Source organism: Phycodurus eques, chromosome 13 (genome assembly GCF_024500275.1).
Source record: "Phycodurus eques isolate BA_2022a chromosome 13, UOR_Pequ_1.1, whole genome shotgun sequence".
NCBI classification, from domain to species: Eukaryota; Metazoa; Chordata; class Actinopteri; order Syngnathiformes; family Syngnathidae; genus Phycodurus; species Phycodurus eques.
In genome coordinates, this window is record NC_084537.1 from 21,687,726 (window position 1) to 21,708,160 (window position 20,435).

The 20,435-nt window shown below is 43.2% G+C and overlaps 1 protein-coding gene across 7 annotated transcripts in view; it reads right to left on the reverse strand.

The window, feature by feature from the left end:
• The window catches only part of LOC133411465 (adhesion G protein-coupled receptor L2-like), a 118,905-nt gene that overhangs the window by 73,455 nt on the left and 25,015 nt on the right, over positions 1 to 20,435 (reverse strand). For all 7 annotated transcript variants that reach the window (XM_061693889.1, XM_061693887.1, XM_061693888.1 and 4 more), the window contains exon 2: positions 15,968 to 16,162. In XM_061693889.1, coding sequence (XP_061549873.1) covers positions 15,968 to 16,043 — 76 coding nt within the window. In that variant the 5' untranslated portion in view covers positions 16,044 to 16,162. The remainder of the gene's footprint in view (positions 1 to 15,967; positions 16,163 to 20,435) is intronic.

Consider the following 20,435-nt stretch of genomic DNA (forward strand, 5'->3'; position numbering starts at 1 on the left):
TTTTTGGCAGTCTGTTCACTTGATGATGAATCATGAGATTAAGATTTTTGACCCGATAGCGGCAAGTCTAGTCTTGATAAACCGTCCGCTTAGCTGTAATAGGGTTACAGGGAGGGGGGAGTGTTTTGAGTTTGGAAGCGCTCACGGTTGTTGAGGCAGAAAATAAGCATTAAAGCGGTCGAAGCATCTGCATGAGTCAAGCCTTGTTGCTTCTGGTACCAGTGAGAATTTCAAACTGAACGTCCAGTTTGACTACGACTTAGACGAAAACAAAAACAAAAACATATTGAAATGTGTTTTTAATACCACGAGATGGGATATTACTACGCAGCTCTCCAATGACACCCATTTTATGGTTTTGAGCATGAACTCAGGCCAAGCAATGACACCATGAATCATGATCATAAAACATTTGATTGAGGGTTAGAAAAACACGGCTGGTGAAGTAAGAATTTTATGATTATTTATCTGAGTGATGCCGTTTTTCCAGACACTCCAAAGTTACACAAGTACAGTATACACTGCATAGTTTCCATAATACAGCGTAATTGTTGTGTTTGTTTTGCTCAACATATTCTCCAATATTGTGCTGGAGAAGTATGGTGTATTTAAAACGTAATATCAAGACCTACGTCTAGCAGCTTATCGAAAAACTAATTTAAAATAATTTAAAGTCATATGATTTTCACAGTCAAAGCTTCTGAGTTTGACACGCCTGCTAGATGTATGCACTGTATGTGATTTATTTTGTTCATAAATATTTAGCAATATCATGATAATAATAATAATAAAAAACACGATAATCTTGATCACGACAATCATGTTAATAAATGATAATGATGATAATCTACCACCTGAGATTGGTGGGTAATATCTTTAATATCAATCAATATACTCAAGGATAAAGCATAGACTCCATGCTGTCTTTATTTGCTGCTAGAAAACAAACAAAAAACAAAAAATCACACACCACTTTATTGTTCAAAAAAAGTTGTTTTATATGACAGTTTTTTACTTTTTGTGTATTTTTATTTTTATGTATTTGGTCAAATTTGTTTAAACAATCTGCTTGTGGCTGCTGGAACACCTAATTTTCCTTTCAAGAGATCATTAAAGGGTTATCCTATCTTATCTTAATTAAACACAGTTAAACCGCTTGAGGTTTCACAAATCCGGATCTTTTCTGGGAAAATATGTCTCTAGTGTCAACCAAAATGTCACGAGTTCCATCATTTCCTTTGGGGAAAGTGGTTTCAAAATCCCCCCAAACCGTTTTTCTCGAAACGTGTTATTCATTATTAATTCGGTTAAGGAGGTATTTGTAATTTTGGCAGTTGAAACAGCAGAATAGCATCCAACATACAAACAATACCAGAATATTTTACAAACGCGCCGACTGTCCGAGATGTCGCAAGAGAAAAAAAGCTCACAAATCTGACTTGATACAAAGTAGGTGTGTAACAGTATTGTGATGTATGCGTATTCAGAATTTTTAGTGCAGAACATTTGTTACAGTACAGAGACACACCAATTATTAGGTAAGGGAAATGAAGTGTAACTCTCTTATGCACTAGCCACACATCTATTCCGTAACAAAGACCGTGCAGCTCAACCTCTGGCTAGTGGACGTCATGGCTAGCGAAGTGCTTTTGGCAGTACGTCAAACTCATTTCATATGGCATCATATGGCATCATGTCAATGTGAATAGAGGTGCAGCATGAAAACAAAAACCAGCGGCATTTAAAAAAACAAACCTCTCCAAAGCAATAACAAATGCCATTGTTCGTGTTTTTATAGCACAATAATTCACACTGTTCATTAATTGTCTGATTACTCCGATTGACTTTAAACTTTCCTAAACCATTTAAGCAGTTACTTTTTTGTAAGCATTATTTTTGTTGATTTGGCAATCTTTCATTTATTGGAGAATTTACTGCTCGCAGTTTGCAGATTTGTCTCTTACTGCAACCAATATGATTCAAACTGTGATTTGTGGCGTATCATTACACCTACACACAGTCAACATGGAGGATTTTTCTGGAGGCTCAGCTGCAGATGAAGACTATACAGAGAGTCCTCAGTTTACAGCAGTCCCAACATACTGTGCATACACTGTTTTGACAATACATATTGATTAGCATAGCGGCGTAACAGTACGTGCTCACGCGGCACAAGAAGGAGTCCTCAGTTAGCATGCACAGTTAATTAGTTTTTCATTTGATTATTTTATATTTATGGTCTAGAAGTGGGCGGCACGGTGGCCGACTCGTTAGAGCGTCAGCCTCACAGTTCTGAGGACCCGGGTTCAATCCCCGGCCCCGCCTGTGTGGAGTTTGCATGTTCTCCCCGTGCCTGCGTGGGGTTTCTCCGGGCACTCCGGTTTCCTCCCACATCCCAAAAACAGGCATTAATTGGAGACTCTAAATTGCCCGTAGGTGTGACTGTGAGTGCGAATGGTTGTTTGTTTCTATGTGCCCTGCGATTGGCTGGCAACCAGTTCAGGGTGTACCCCGCCTCCTGCCCGATGACAGCTGGGATAGGCTCCAGCACCCCCGGGTTCAATCCCCGGCCCCGCCTGTGTGGAGTTTGCATGTTCTCCCCGTGCCTGCGTGGGGTTTCTCCGGGCACTCCGGTTTCCTCCCACATCCCAAAAACAGGCATTAATTGGAGACTCTAAATTGCCCGTAGGTGTGACTGTGAGTGCGAATGGTTGTTTGTTTCTATGTGCCCTGTGATTGGCTGGCAACCAGTTCAGGGTGTACCCCGCCTCCTGCCCGATGACAGCTGGGATAGGCTCCAGCACCCCCGCGACCCTAGTGAGGAGAAGCGGCTCAGAAAATGGATGGATGGATGGATGGTCTAGAAGTGTTTGCCACACAAATATTTCCTGTAATTCTGACTTTACCACTGCGTTAGCATAGTTTATTTATAGACTACGGCGGGTTCCATACAAATTCAGGTTACATCGCCGCTGTGGGAAATTAGGAATGGAACTCATAAAACTGAGGAACGCCTGTGAGGAATTAGTGTACTCTATAATCAAAGTTGTTGATTAGGTGGATGATCCTTGAATCGGTCGGTGGAAAGTTAGGCGAAGGAGGAATGCGTTATTATGTCACTAAATCTAAAGCTTTAGAAACGGCTTTGTAACCATTTCCAAACTGATAGATGTCAATTACTTTTTTACTCATCTGTTCTTGAATTTCTTTGGATGTTGGCATTTTGTTGCAGATTTTTTAGATCTTCTAGCCAGCCTCATTTTGTCAGGTTCTATTTAAGTGATTGCTCGATTGTTCGAACAGGTCTGCAGGTAATCAGGCTTGGATGTGGCCAGTGAAAATGAACTCAGCTTTCCCAAAAATGTGATTAGAAAGAGTTGATTAATGATTTTACATGGGGTGTAATTACTTTTTCACACAGAGCCGGGTATCTTTGAATATAACTAAAAATAAAAAAATAAAAAGACTTTCAAAAGGGGCCAGGCTGGATGAATCGGTGTCCCTGTAAACATAAAGTGACCTTCGATCCCTCAGGCGGCACTGCATCAAAAACCGACATCAATGTGTAAAGGATATCACCACATGGGCTCAGGAACACTTCAGAAAACCAATGTCAGTAAGTACAGTTCGGCGCTACATCCATAAGTGCAACTTGAAACTCTACTATGCAAAGCAAACGCCATTTATCAACAACACCCAGAAATGCAGCCGGCTTCTCTGGGCCCGAGCTCATCTAAGATGGACTGATGTAGAGTGAAAAAGTGTTCTGTAGTCCGACGAGTCCACATTTCAAATTGTTCTTGGAAATTGTGGACGTTGTGTCCTCCGGGCCAAAGAGGAAAAGAACCATCCGGACGAACTGTTATGGACGCAAAGTTCAAAAGCCAGCATCTGTGATGGTATGGGGCTGCATTAGTGCCAATGGCATGGGTAACTTACACATCTGTGAACGCACCATTAATGCTGAAAGGTACATACAGGTTTTGGAGAAACATATGCTGCCATCCAAGCAACGTTTTTTTTCATGGACACCCCTGCTTATTTCAGCAAGACAATGCCAAATCACATTCTGCACGTGTTACAACAAAGTGGCTTTGTAGTAAAAGAGTGTGGATACTTGACTGCCCTGCCTGCAGTCCAGACCTGTCTCCCATTGAAAATGTGTGGCGTATTATCAATCCATCCATCCATCCATTTTCTGAGCCGCTTATCCTCACAAGGGTCGCGGGAGTGCTGGAGCCTATCCCAGCTATCAACGGGCAGGAGGCGGGGTACACCCTGAACTGGTTGCCAGCCAATTGCAGGGGACATATAAACAAACAACCATTCACACCTACGGGCAATTTAGAGTCTTAAATTAACCTATGATGCATGTTTTTGGGATGTGGGAGGAAATCGGAGTGCCCGGAGAAATCCCACGCAGGCACGGGGAGAACATGCAAACTCCACACAGGCGGGGCCGGGGATTGAACCCCGGCCCTCAGACCTTTGAGGCTGACGCTCGAACCAGTCGGTCAACCGTACCGCTTTGGCGCATTATGAAGCATAAAATACAACAAGGGAGACCCCGGACTGTTGAACAGCTGAAGCTGTACATCAAGCAAGAATGGGAAAGAAGTCCACCTACAAACCTTCAACAATTAGTGTCTTCAGTTCCCAAACGTTATTGAATTTTGTTAAAAGAAAAGGTGATGTAACACAGCGGTAAACATGACCCTGTCCCTGCTTTTTTGGAACGTGTTGCAGCAGTAAAATTCTAAGTTAATGATTATTTGCTAAAAACAATAAAGTTGATCAGTTTGAACATTAAATATCTTGTCTTTGTAGTGTATTAATTAATTAATTAAATATAGGTTGAACATGATTTGCAAATCATTGTATTCTGTTTTTATTTATGTTTAACACAACGTCCCAACATCATTGGAATTGGGGTGGTAGTTGCAGATGGTTGGCAGCTCATGAAAATTTGTTGCAGAACCCCGCACAATGACATTTTTCAGTGGAGCTCGGCCGCCTTGCTTAGTGTGGAGCAGGCACGATTAAAATTTCAAGACCTCTAATGTCCTCCACGGTGCTGTCCGGTGACACGTCAGTGAAGCTGTGGAGAAAGTGTAATTCAACGCTATGTTATCGTCTGAGGAGAAAACAAACTGTTTCAAAGAGACAAATAACTGTCACCGAGGCTAAGCAGCTGAAAGGGAAACAACGCTCAGTAGATGAAAAGCACACATGCTCTGAGGCGAGTGCCATTCTGACAGAATTAGTTCATCGCTCGCTCGACATCCATGTCTTTTTTTGTGTGGGGAGTTGATGAAACGCACCGAAAGAGGTGACTTCATGCAAACTCCCCCGAGTGAGGCGTGGATATACTCTTACAGGCTTGATCTGCCCTCAACTCCCTTTCAAGCTTGTTTTTTCTTTTTGTCTTTTTTTTTTTGCCCCGCCACTTAAAGCCCAGCTGGATTTTCCGCTCAAGGTGCCTTCCCTAAAGCGGAGGATGGAGCGGGAAGATGAAGAAAAGTAGGAATGAGGAAGGAGGGGTGACTGAGTTTGTCTTAATCGCATGCTCGTGTCTCCTCGCTTCATCCACTGAAGCGGCATCCAGCCCGGAAGCGAACCCGGAAGGCCTCCTGCTCGCCAGGGTGTCGGCACACATCGCAAACCGAACGCAGATCGAGAGCACCAAAGGGCAAAGTGGAACAGCAACAACACATGTATTACATATTCACCAAGCAGCTTTTCATTCACCACTTCATAAGTCACAGTTGAAATGTATACTGTGATTTTTTACAGCTCGTCCTGCTTTGGGGGGGGGGGGGGGGGGGGGTCTCTGGACTAAATGAAGTGTCACTGACCTGTTAAGTGTCTATCCATCCCTGCCTGTGTTCATTTGCAGCTTGCACCTGCCTACACTTTGGTTTATGGGCCAACAAAGCTCTGGCTGGAAAAGACCATTTGAAGTCATTATATCTGCCAATGAGGTTATGTTTTCATACATATTTGTGAAGAGTATAATGCGGGGTACACACATATAGCAATTATTGTGTCGAATTCGAGCACCCCCCCTCAGACCCCTCCCCTTCCGATCAAAGCCAGCAAAGGCCGTATTATCGGATGTCTCGAAAAGATTTTCATGTGTTGTTGGATTTGTCCTCCCCAATCTGCTCAGAAAACAGCTGTTACTGAAAATCACGAAAGTTCAACCCGTTAAAGATTTCCAATCAAAAATACTGGTGGGCGTGGTAAACATTGAGTTTGGTCGAGTTACGAATCTGCTATTGTGACGTGAAAAGGAATGATAGGCAATTAGAAAGCGAGCTGAAACTGGCTAAAGGAACAACTGGTTGATGTTGTTGTCGGATATGCTACCAGTTAGCCGAGCTTGTTCTATTTCTTCTCCTACTATTTCTTTTTCTTGGTATTTTTTGTGTGTCCGGCTGTCCCGCGGCATCGTACTGCCTGTCACTGGTCAGTCTTGGTCCTATACAGACATTTGGTTTTGGGAAGTTGTTGGTTTATCGTTTCCGATTTCATTCATATCATTTCATTTCATTCATACTAGTTGATGGTGTAACCATTTCCTGTCATACTTACTGTTTTTCATTTAATTGTTTTATATATATATGGACTACAAACATGTTTTTCATAAAGATTTTTACTATAATTAAAACTTACTACTAGTGCGTTACCGTATGTTATGTTATGTTGCTGCCGTAGGAACGAAACCTTGTTATAAACCCAGGGCCCCCACACTGTACTAAATAACAGACATCGAATGTGTAGACCACGGAAAACAGCAGCAGCCTACAGCAAAAATACAGGAATTGGACTCAGTGTGCCAAAATCTATGGAGGTGGTTGTATTGTGCAGTGGAAAGTAGGGGATATAGTGAATAGGGCATAAGTGTTAATCATACAATTCAGGCATTCGTAGGAGGAGAGGGTAGCTATGAAGATGTGGCCTTGGAGTAGGTCTGCGCTCTGCTTACCTAGCTGCTTAAGAGGTGTGGAAGAAATCATTTTTGCCTACTAACAATTTAACCAACCAGATGTCTTCCATACAGATTATCCCTCTCAATAATAACAACTGTAATTAAAGCTGTAAACAGACGCTCGCGCCCCCTTTTTCCCCCCACAACAAATCATCAAAACGATCATCTCCCTTTGACAGCCATCAAACGAAAGTGGTTGACTTCCTGTTCAATTTCGGGCATGGGGTCCCTGTGACTTTTTCGTGTGTTCACCCTATTTCGTGTTGACAGGTCAAAGAGGTGTTAATCCTTGTGACTTTTTCGAGCAACCTCCTCATGCATATTTTCCAGGGCCAAATTAATTGTTTTCATTGTTGCAGCGGGCACTACTGAGTGAGTTTCGGGGTGTTCAGGACTCCTAAAATACATACATTACACATGCTTCTAAAAATGTTTTCAGGAAGTTTGAGCCACCCAAAAAGGCGATTTTTTTTTCAGTCCGTCAGAAGAATTCCAAGAGGTTCTTCGCTTTGCCTGACGCTCTGGTCCTAAACATAGAAACATGTTGTCTTGTCTAACAGTGTGTTTTACTTCACTCTGTCTTCTTTGCTAGGTGGGGGGGAAATGCCGACACATTCCTCACCCCCCGCCACTATCTGTGCACCGCTGCCCACTTTGACAGACTTGAGCGTGATGACCTTGTCCCGTTTCCTGTCCACCGGCATTCCGCTCAATAGGAGAAGAAACGGCAATGTTGATAAGGAGATACGCAGTCTGGGGGTGTGTGGGGTGGAGGATCTTGTCTTGATGACGGACAGTTTCCTGCCCCTCAACCTGGATGAAGCCATTGTGCCTCCCCGCACGCTCAATGGGGATAGACGCTACATGAGAGGGTCAATAGCGATAGCGTGAGGCAAACAAAACTGCTCTTTGTGCTCCAGTATTTCTTCTATGCAGCATAGTTATTCAATTTCCTGCACGCCGGGAGAGGGCTTCCTTATCTGAGACTGTTTAGACCTGCAAAACGGCTGGTGGCCTTTTGTTTGCAGGTGACCCACCCCTGAGGTGACATTTAATTCCTGGGCAAAAAAAAAAAAAAGTCTGGCCACGCTCTAAGGCACAGGCTCTCCCTACCTGAGAAGATTACTAATACAGTGAATGCAACAGTGCTGCATTCATAGCTGATGGGGCTGAGCAACTAGCTACTAGAAAGAGAGAGAACCAAACACATCATTAAATTCATATCATATACACTGTAGCAGCACCCGATTCGAAGAAGCGAGCAGAAGGAAAGCAGACGTGGATGCATCTTCGTCTTGATGTTATATTTACAGCATTTCCTTCTCATCTGTACGTGATGTTATTTTATAAAGGAAAAAGTGGTGGGAGGAGGAACACTACGTAACTCTCTATTACTGCTTCACGTGTTCTTTTTTTTTTTTTTTTTTTTGCAGCGAAAATAAATTCAACAGGCGAGCTGAAAAAACGAAGAAAAAACATACTCTCGTTGTGATTTCTGTTGCAAGGTGGAATTCAGGGGGCACTATCTTCTGCTGCATCACAAAGACCAGAAAGTACAGGGAAGGTGGCAGATATTAAAAGAAATACATTTATCCAGCTATCCATTTTTTGGTCACAAATAGACAAAAAAACATTCACACTCACAATCACACCTTTAGAGGATTTAAAGTCATAAATTAACCTCGTATGTATGCTTTTTTTGGGCAATGTGGAAGTAAGCCGAAGTACATGAAGAAAATCCACACAAGCGCGGGGAGAACATGCAAACTCCAAATTAGCAGACAGAAGCAAAGATTCAAACCCAGAACCCGAGAACTCTAAGGCAGACATGCACACCACTACTTCCAACAATGTTCCCTCTCGTCATTGTCGGAGTCAGTCTCGTTGCCGGGGGGCTGTTCAGCAATGATGCCGGCTTTCGCGAAAGCTTGGACAACAGTCAAAGCAGATACCTTAGCCTAGGCATCCACAATCCATTCACATATGGTGGCGTTGCCTCCTAGTCGTCGTAAAGCCGTGTTCACCATCTGTCACCCATCGCTCCCACGCCGCTCACAACTTCACTTTGAACGTCCTGTTTACACCGATGTCCAGCAGTTGGAGTTCCTTCGTCAATGATGGCGAGCTCCGAGTTCATTTGCTGCACTTGTTTTTTCGCAGCGGCTGTGAGATGGGCGCGCATGGAGTCACAGATCAACAGGGACGACGGTGACGCGTGGAAAAAAACATCCGGTCTCTTTACGTACACCTCACTCAGCCACTCTCTCATTTTCTCCTCGTCCACCCAGCCATGCTGTCCTCAGTCACGTCCACCTTTCCTCTATATAAGCAGCGTGTTGGCAGGAAATGCTCCCAGTCAGTCAAGCGAAGCGCTTATCAAAGTCACACAACAACATTTACAGATTTTGGAACATAAGGCGCCCCGTCCATTTTGGAGAAAATTTAAGACTTTTAAGTGCGCCTTATCGTCGTGAAAATACGGTAGGCTGCCAGGGGAGAACAACAAGTGCAGGCAGCTTCTAAGAGAGGGAAAATATTGAAGTAGGCATCTGCTTTGGTGTTTGTTACTTGTTACTACACGGGCTAGGTGAGATTAAGAGGGGAAGAAAATGGAATCAAACTGTCAGAAAATGCAGTTTTGACCCTGACAGATTAAGACCTCACAACAGGAAATCCCGTAAACATTGTAAAAGCAGACGTCTAGGGCAAAGAGGCTAGATTTTACATTCTGGAATGAAATATGATTGCTGTTTGCGCCTCGTTGAACGCAAACAAATCGCTGTCGTAAACATCGGGCGACCCCATCGCGGATGGCGTTGTATTTCATTTTCTCGGAGTCAGAGGGAAACACAGATCGCGGAGATTCGTGCTTCTCCGCCTCATTTCAATCCGCCGTCGTGTTTTGATTCAAAACTTTCCGTCTCGCTCGGCTATTATTAAAATGGCTCCTTATTATTGCTGCCTGTTGGCTGGCGGGCTGACAAAAGCGTATGGGTAAATAAAGAAGGGCACAAATATAATAATTAAACGTCTCAACATGGTGCTAAATCTGTATGATGAACCCCTTGTCTCATGACTTGAAAAGCGTCCAGTTGCATGATGTATCACAGCACGCAGACTGACCGCTCATCTGTGACTCTCCCACGGTTTGGCCGATAATTCATGATCGCCCCGCCACGGAGCGGCGGCGGCGACGCTCAATATGAATTATAAAATGGCAAGCCAAGCATATCAATGGACGACAGACTGGCTGCACATGGCCCTGAGCCAGAGAGGAGTTAGCGCACAATAGTCCCCCCATTGAGTGGAGGCCCAGGACTGGAAATACCAGTGTGGCACAAGGGAAGCTCTTCAATCAGCACAATGCATGGCCCTGCTTGAGACACAAAAAAATAATAATAATAAAAAATAAAAAGGGTTGTTAACCTTTGCCACCTTTTTTGGGGAAAAACACCAGCAAGCTGGTATGCGAGCTGGTGACAAGCCAGAAAGCAATAGTGAGTAAGCTGTGGGTGGCACAAAGCAGAAGAAAAGCAAAAAAAATCTCTTGCTTGTTATAATGGAAACAAAACAAAAAAAAGATACAGTGGTACCTTACCTTTGTAGCCAAATGTATTCGTTTTAGAGTTACAAGCAGTCACTTGGTAATTTTTTTGCCATACAAAATTTGAGGTTTGAGCGAGCTTCAGATACGCCACAACTCAAGTATTGTCTTGTTATACTAATATTAATATACATTAAAATTGATATTCTCTCATTTTGAATTTGATGTCTGCAACACATTCCAAAAAAGTTGGGGACAGGGGCAACAAAAGACTAGGAAAGTTGAGGAATGCTCACAACACACCTGTTTGGAACATTCCAGAGGTTAATTGGAAACAGGTGAGTGTCATGATTGAGTATAAAAGGAGCATCGCCGAAAGGCTCAGTTGTTCGCAAGCAAGGATGTGGAAAGGGTCACCACTTCGTGAACAAATGTGTGAGAAAATAGTCCAACATTTTAAGAACAACGTTTCTCAACGTACAATTGCAAGGAATTTAGGGATTTCATCATCCGCCGTCCATGATATCATCAAAAGTGTTAGAGAATCTGGAAAAATCTCTGCACGGAAGCGGCAAGGCCAAAAATCAACATTGGAATGCCAGTGACCTTCGATCCCTCAGGCGGCACTGCTGCATTAAAAATCGGCATCATTGTGTATTAGATATTGCCACTTGAGAAAATCATTGTCAATTAATACAGATTGTTGCTATAGCTACAAATGCAATTAAAACTCTACTATGCAAAGTGAAAGCCATGTATCAACAACACCCAGAAACGCTGCTGGCCACTATCTCTGGGCCGAGCTCAACTGAGAAGGACGGACGCAAAATATGAAATAATCCTTCCGACAAATCATATTATATCATGAATGTATGGGCCAGTACCAGTTCTGACAGGGCCACCATAGCTTGGCTTATGGTGGCCACTCAAAAAATGCTTAATGTCGGGCCCTGCTTTCACACAGAGCCGCGACATGGGAAAAAGCTTGCTTCGAGTATTACGTTGACAAACAGTGTAAAAGGGTTATAGTCAGACGGCATCCCACAATTAGATTATTACAAGATTCTCTTTGACACCGTTTATGTCCCGCCTCTGTTACAGCTCTGGCAGTAACACTAGGAAAAACCCTTCTATGACAGCCAGTGTGCAAAAGGATCCAAATTTGAATGAAACATCCCTTTAAAAAGTTTTGTGCAAACCGGTTTTGTATATTTTGCAACATTGTGCTTTTTTTAACTACTGTATGTGAAAAAGATTACGATGATAAAGTTCATCAAAACAAGAAATCTAGTGGACTTTTGACCGTAACGTATCATCACCACTTGTATTTTCTTTAAAAGTAGTCTCCTCTTGTACTAAATATATGGACGTCATCCTTGCTCCATCACATTTATTACAGCCACGAGAGTCTATTAAATGTTAGGTATAGATACTCTAGTGCTTACGACTTTGGAGGACCGTGACTTTATGGCGACGTCTGTTTAAATTCCTGTGTAGTACGCATATTATTTCTTTTTGATGCCTGCCGCATCCTTGTCTCATTATATAAGGTGCGTACCAAACGCCAACTCTGTCGCTCTAAAGTAGGCCACGCAGGTATCAAGTCTGTTTGGGTCTGCAGATGAAAGAAGCCAGACAGAGTGCGCGGCGGCAGCCACAAGTGCCACATACCCATTATAAGCCAATGAAAGCTGAAATCGGAGACTTACAAGTAAAGAAAGGGCAGATTTAGTGGGGGATTACTTCCTGTGGTCTTAGTCAACATTCTTGGTCGGCTCCGGTGTTTAAATAGCAAGCGGTTTGATTGTGTCTCATAGCAGCGGAATAAAGAGCAAATGTTTGTTGAGACGCTGTACTAGCACGGACATGAGTGGCCCCAGAAAAAGAGTTTGACGCCTTTTTTAGTGAAAACTATTCTATATAAATGGAACTGACATGGAATGTGGGGACCACCCGGCAATTTTCCACTTGAGTTAGTGTCAGAACTTGAAGCCACTAAAAGAGGGTTGGTTACACGCGTACAAATAATCGGCCTGAAATTGAGCATTTTTCCTCTCTTCCAAACAAAGTCAGCAATGAACCAATTTTTATGTTTCAAAAAGATTATCTTTAAAGATTACCCTCTTTTGTGGGGGTTGTGTTCAGAGGGATTTTTACTTCCCAATGTACTCTGAAAACAGTGGAGGCCAACAATCGTGAATGTTTGATATGTTCTATATTTACCTTTTCAAACCCTTGTGTCTGGTAAACATCTGAGTTCGGCCAAGCCACGGACTCTGTGATTGTGAAGTGAAACGGAACAATCACCAATTAGGAATCACCTGAAATTCATTGGTTGTTTTGAGTGTTTTGTATAACGAGTCTTCCAAGTCATTCACCACTATAAAAATAAAAATGGAAAGTGCAAGAGATTCCAATTGCAACTTAGTTACTACATAAGCTAACAGTTAGCCAATTTTTTGTTTTTTCCTACCAGTCTTTCTTCTTCAGCAGTCTGGAATGCCCTGTGGTACTGTGCTGCTTCTCACAGACTCAGACACGGACCTCAAACGTAGTACTATGACAGATATGATTACAGTATGTGGGTGGTGTGCTGTTTTGGTCACCACAAATGATCAAAACAGTAAGCGGCTACATGATTCTTTGTTTCTCATCATTTGAAAAATCGGTATGTGTACCCCACTTAAACCGGAAGCCACAACTGGAGTGTTTAAGAGACACACTGCTCACGCCACTTTGTGTTGAAAGCAATTGTAATTATCAGAATGTGCCAACCCGCAACGGCTGGGTGTGAGAGCACTTTTGACACGGCCATTAAGCAAGTGTGAAAGCGGCTTGAGCCATGACGACACCTGTGTACAGATGATTTTCCACAATGTCAGGACAGGGGTGAGAAGCTGACACTCCTTTCTGCCGCCCTGTTGAGTTGAAAGCAATTGCTGTCCATACAAAACACAAGTTCGATTAGAGTCAGCAATCCAAAGCTAATGAAAGAGTGTGTGCAAACGTGAGTTCCTACTAGCCTCCAGTATCCTGCTTGTCAAAGAGAGTAATACCAGTGATGTGTGTGAGCTTTGTTTTGGCTGAAAAGCTGATTATCGTCTTTGCTTTCAAGGGCCAAGAGATCATTAGCAAACACTGAAGGGGCTCTGGTCGAAGCGGAGGGTACGACCAGCTGGCGGTGAGTGGAAAGCAGATAGATTCTGATATTGTTTTCAAATCCACACGCACATTCTCTTTCAACGAATGGTTAAGATGCATTCTTCAGACGTAACCCAAAACCTGGTATATTTGCATACCAAAGCGCTATTTTGTCTTTTTAAGCGTTTCTCCAGGTCTACTCGACTCAACCTTGAAGCCAAAAGCTGACGTGACTTCTTTAAGCGCCGCCTCGGTATTTCTAATACATATTGCTGTCAATAAATCCACAAATCAATGAAAGAATGCTTGGATCGCCTGCTCCGTCGCAGCTGTTTTATCATCGCATCCAGAGATAAATCTAATGGGGAACAAAAAAGGCAATGACAGAAATCAAATGGAAAAGCAAGCATCCCCAAAAAGAGACACTATATAACCTGCAATCAATGCTCGGCACACAAGTATGTGATTTTGGCTTACTTTGTTGTCGGTACAATGGGAACAAAGAGGTGGGGGAAGTGTAATGATTGTCGTCAACCAGCCCTAGCAGCAGCGTCGGTGGTTTTGATGGGCATGTAGCAGACGGGAATTTTTTATGACAATCCTTGTAATTGCAGCCAAACGCAGCCATCAAAAGTGAAGCAAGCAGGCAGAAACGGAGGCTTTGAATGTCGCCGAGGACAATTAAAAACACGGAGGCGTTCCTTTCACCGCTCTGTCACAGAATCAACGGTGACAGGTATACATGCTGCATGGAATTTCATTGGGCGTCAGTAAAATAAGTGATTCCTCAGGGAGTTCAGCTTCTCAAAGAACAATGACAATCTGTTATGAAGATGATAAAGGGGGCTCGTGTGAACCTTTAGGGTGGTAAGAGTTGACATTGGAAGGCTGCATCAGTAAAACTGTCAATGGGCATATTATAGCAAATTGTCTTTTTGATTGTTTGGATACAAACAGTTGTTTGTCTGTATGCCTGCCCAACCATCAAATTTACCTATTTCTGAAAATGAAAAGGTGTCTGTGAGCGGGCTGATTGTGCTATAACAGTGGGATTAATTTACATAATAACCCCCCACCCCCCGATTTGGCAGCTAGACTGGACGAAGATCCGGCATTTTTAAGTGACGGCCTAATGTAAAAGCCAAAAGGGATGATCGTTAGCTAACAGTGTTAGTTTCTGATAAGCACCAAATACTCAAATACTTAGCCAAACAGTCAATGTGGGGGTACAGGGTGTTTGTGTCGCCACTGTATCCACTGCATGAGCCACATGCACAGATCCGCTACATTAATTCATGCAAGGGTCCTCCCTTTATAAGTCCTTTTCTTAGAGTGGCAACTTTATAAATCTGAATGTCCCATAATCACTAACCTACAATAAAGCAGTGGTAAAGTCATAATTACAGTAAATATTTGTATGAAAAACACTTCAATGCTAAAAATGTTAAACAATAAAAAAGTAAGTATGGCACTAACTTATTGTGCCTTCTTGTGCAGCGTAAAGACCAATTCTTACACCGCTGTCCAAACTATAAAGGCCTCTTTATACTCTAAGTGCTAGAGGACTCTGCATCTTTTGCACAATTGTCCAAAAAAATAAAATTAAATTAAATTTTAAAAAAATAAAATATATGTACCGGGATTACCAGATAACTATTAACCCTTTATTGCTCAGTGACTGTTTTTTTTTTGGTCTCAAAAGTGTTCTCTGTCAACTGACTGTCTGTTGTCGTACTAGAGCGGCTCCAACTACCGTAGACAAATTCCTTGTGTGTTTTTTGGACATACTTGGCAAATAAAGATGAATCTGATTCTGACAATGCAGATCGGTCCAATCTCAGACAAAACCTTGGAGCTTGTCGTAAACAGAGAACCCCCTGTGGATTAACTCAGCTGCTTGGTGACGAAGTGCCACCTCCATGTGCGAAAATACAATGAAAAATATAAAGGAAGCTTTTATGGGTGCTAACTCACCTCGTTGCAACCCGCTAGCTACGCCCCCGGTAGTCATGGTAACAAAAGTGTAAATTGTGCTGTAAGTCTTGCATATGTCTCCTTTAATGAGTTCAATGCAACACGCTTGAAATAAATTTTTTCATCTCCAAGGCTGAAAGCACTGAAGTAGAACTCAAACGCAAACTTGCTGCTGTACAGCTCTTCAGTCCATTTTTTGTACAACCGCTACAAATCAGCCTAATAAATTCAGCGCATTCCTTCAGCTGAACAAAAGAGCGCTTTTTGAAAGGTTGGCCGGAATCTCATTAATGCCACACAACTCCATTGCAACTCACCTTGTGAACAGTGGCAACAGCAGAGAAGGAGCAGCAGGCAGGAAAAGGCCGGACACCTCCACGGGGAAGAGGCCATTGTACCCCTGTTAGGTGAGCCGTCCAAGAAAATATTTTTTTTCGGAGGTGAGATCAGGAAGCTGGAACAAAGTCAACGACCGGTGGTTCTCTGCAAAGCATCACCAGTCATCTTCGCATCTGCAGAAATGGACACAAAAGATTGCCTTAAAATGGAGCAAATTGGGCAATGATGTCATAATTATTATACCAGCTGTGGATTTACAACGCATGCAGTGTCATGTTGCATCGGGCTTTACTGTAATGTGCGGGCCTTGTCCACATTAATCGCAGAACACTGATCTGGATTTAACATTTGCACACTTGATGCCGCTTAATGGTGTTACGTCTGCTGAGCTGTCCGCTGTCGCACGCACGCTCAGCTGCAGTGCTTTTAGAGATCTTCAAAGTTGGGATTTATGTTTTTAGGTATGCAGGCTCATCCTAGCAATATTATCTACTGACATACCAACACTCGTTGGGGGGGTGGGGGTGGGGGAATTACGATTCATTCACTGTGCTGCTCGGCTTGCAGCATTCGCACAGCGCACTTGCCTCACCCTCCCAACGCCTACCCCATACCCGCTTGTGGCTGAGTAAAAGACTGAGAAATTAAGTTGAACAGCAAATGTGAACACTTTTTTTACCCTTTCACACCTGTAAGGGCCCAAGCATTAAGACAAAGTAAATGGTGTTCTTGGCACTTATTTGACACTCGCCAATGTGTCACTAATGAATGCTTCATTCTCCAACTCGTCCCCTGTTCTACTTTTCCTTCGCCTCCACACAGAGAGGGAAAATAGGGGTGGGGGGTGGGGGGGGGGGGGGGAACACGGCTGTCGCTCAGGCAACGCAGACACGACTGCATTGTGAGCTTACGTTCTGTCTTCTTCCTTATCAAGAGTGGTGTTTGTCTGTGTGTGTGTGTGTGTGTGTGTGTGTGTGTGTGTGTGTGTGTGTGTGTAGGGGGGTTTTGGGTACCAGCGCTTTGTCTGCAGAAACGGTAAAAGGTTGCAGCCTGCACAAGCTAACACAGCAGACAGATAAACTGCTTACTGGAGTCAAACAGCAAGCAGCAGTCAAATGCCACACTCTGACTTCACATATATAAGCACGTACATATCCGCTAGCAGGAATACAGAAATTCATTTACATATTGTGTTTTGTTTATTCCCATGTGGTTGCCATCCGACACAACAGGCCACATTGTAGCTGTCACTGTCCAAAGACACAAGGCTTGTGAATGCGCTCGACCCCCATCAACCTTCATGATTGTTTCTTTACTACCTGGATATTGCGTTGGATGTCTAGTCATCCGTCTGAATAAATTTAAAGCTGTACAACTTAAGTCAAAATGGTACTTAATTTGAGACACACATGTATTTGTAAACACTCCCATCCCAAGCTGTCGCGCTTTCAGTCGGTGTGCTTTCCACTGGAACACCTGGGTTAACCGTTTTCATAACTTGGCCAAACAAGAAAACCTTTCCAGGTTCTGGGCCCACTACAGCAGCGGGTTCAGCATGGTAGGAATTTACGGCATTTGTAAATGATCTAAGATCTCTTTATGTGCACTGGAAAAATTCCCCGCTTTCCTTCCACTTTCACTGTAATGGCCATAGAGTTGTTCAAAATCTCTCTTCGAGCCTGGCTTCCCCCCCCCCCCCCCCTTTCCTGGTTCACTCTCACTTACCAAAGCTGTGCTTTCTGAAATAGAAGACAATTTAAATCAATTAAGATAATGGACTAATTTAATTCAGTGCACTCATCTGTTGCTGTAAGCAGCTTCATCTTCAAGCAAAAACGCTACATTTTAACAGTCATTGTGGAGTAGCGAAATCGACTAGTCGACTAGTCTGTGTCTTGGGGCCCCAAGCGGCCCTTTGGTTAGCGTTTGCCTCGCGCCGACTCTTGTTAGTAATAGTACTTGAGAAGTCAACATGTCTGAAAAATGATCTATGACAGAATTGAAGGCTTGACTAAACGGTAATTTGCCAACCACCCCACTATACTGCACTCAAATAAACACATAATACAAATATTGTAAATAATATACAACAGAAAAACAAAATCAGCTTTCATCCACTTGTGTATTGAAATCAATGCGAAAACTCAGGGGACACACATTGCGGCCGCATACAACCATCTGTTTCTTTGAAAAAAGAAATTGTCTCTATGTTTATTTATGGTTTATTCCAAAACTGGTAATATATATATATATATATATATATATATATATATATATATATGTTTATTGTATAGCAGCAGACAAGTTTTATTTCTGTTTCTATCATAATGAACCTAAACTTGCAGCTCTGATGTTACTACACAAAATATGAATGAGTTAAATACAGTATATATATTTTTTGCTCAATATATATATATATACTTTTACTGAGTATATATGGTAAACAGGAAGTCCTCGAGTTACGATGTACTCGACCTACGACGTTTCGACTTTACGACGCCCGTGCCTCGTCCGCCATTTTGTCCCCATCACCATAGTGTTTCTGCTTAGTTAGTGCATAGTGCTTGTCTGTGTTTGTGCGCCGGGAGTACCTTTGCCTTTTTCGCCCTCCTTTTTTCACACTCTCAGCAGTAATGGTAAGTACAGCATCTTATTTTTTTATTTTAATGTATTTTAGTTTCTTTATACGAAGTGTTAACCTTTCCTGCTACGGTCACCTGACCGTAGTCGGGAGACGCAGGGGAGACGCCTTCTCCAGGGCCGAGATTGTCCTCCTCGGGGTTAACGCCCTTCTCTCGTTGCACAGCTGAGCTGGGTGGCGGCAACAATAAAGGCACGAAGCACCGATTTGCTGCTTTAATGGCTTTATTAGCTCCTCTGCACATTCAACGTCAACGGGTCCTCCGCTAATGGCTACTCTTCCCCGGTCGCCGTCACTACACTTGCCACTGGACACACTCGCACCTGAGTGCACTCCTTCCTTCTTCACAGTCCCACCGGACGACGCCTGCGTAGTCCCGTTTCACTCACACATCGACGCACACACATACCGAGCTTCACGTGGGACAATACCCGTAAGAGAAGTATTTCGATGTAAATTTAGACTTTAACAGTGAAATCCGACTTACGCGGAAATTCGGGTTACGTCGCCAGCGTAGGAACGGAACTCGTTCGTAAATCGAGGACTTCCTGCATATACATACAATGAATAACAGAAATAGAACATGCTTTCATCTATTTTTCTATTAGAATGCATGAGAAAACTTGGGTGGTATACACTGTGGTCGTCTACAACCACACATTTCTATCATAATTATCCGCGCCTTAATGCCAAAAGCGCTTGAATATTTTGGCACCTCAAAAGATATGCCACTAAAACCTCACATTACCACATTTTAGGTCACCACTGAAGTCATCCTATACATGATCAGTGTGCAACTGCCAGCTGGATCTCCATACAAGCGTGACGCAAAGGGCTTATTTATTGATATTTTGTTTTGATCATGCCCCCGTGGCAGAGAGGCAGACTCCCAGCTAAGGCATCAGTTCGACTCGTCTGGTTATGGTTCTATTTGCCATTCAAATTGGCTGCTCAACAGTCAAATCTTTCCGGTAATCCACCGGTTCAGCAGCGGGCAGGGCACCAAATCGCCCAAGATGCAATCCTTCCTACATATGCACACGCCCGTTTAACTCCGAAGATGAGGAACCCTCCTGGGAGCCACGTGCTAAGTCTACTGGTGGTTGACAGGAGGAGATGGGAAGCTGTCGAGGGGACGTGCCCCATCCCTTCTGGCATGCTGAGGCCAGGAGCCCCTCCAGACACCAGGGGGGCAAAGCTAGCCAATGTAGGCTTGCCCTCACCACCCCGGGGTTCTTTTTCTCCCGATTAGCCCCCGCATACGGCATCACCCCGCTGAGTAACATGTCTTCTTTCCCCCTTAAGCCGGCCAAAGCGCATCTTTCTAAAAATACTTTTTTTTGTTTGGTGGGATTTTATCAGGATTTAAGGAAATAGGGATTAGGTGATTAACATCAAGATGCACAAGTACTGACAGATGCGACATAATTTCACAACAGATAGCGGGGGGTAGGCGTTGTGAGAAGGGTGGGGGTCAAAGCTTCTTAAGCATAAAATGTTGTTATTATTATTGTTATTTAAAGCATAAGAGTAAGGAATAATTGAGAATAGACTGGTAGCCACCATGCTCACCCTACAGCTAAAAACATTTAATTCGTGCCGGAAATATGAGTCGGCAAAGCGTGTTGACAAGCTAAGCTCACTTTAAAGGTTAAGGAAATGGAAGTGAGCCAAACATGCCAGGCTTATAAATGAACAGGTTAAATTCTACAAAACTAATCTGTGTTATAGCTAAAAAATAAAAGTCAATAAGTTTGTAAAAACACTGCAGACATTTCTGGCTAGTAATGATAGCAACAATGCCA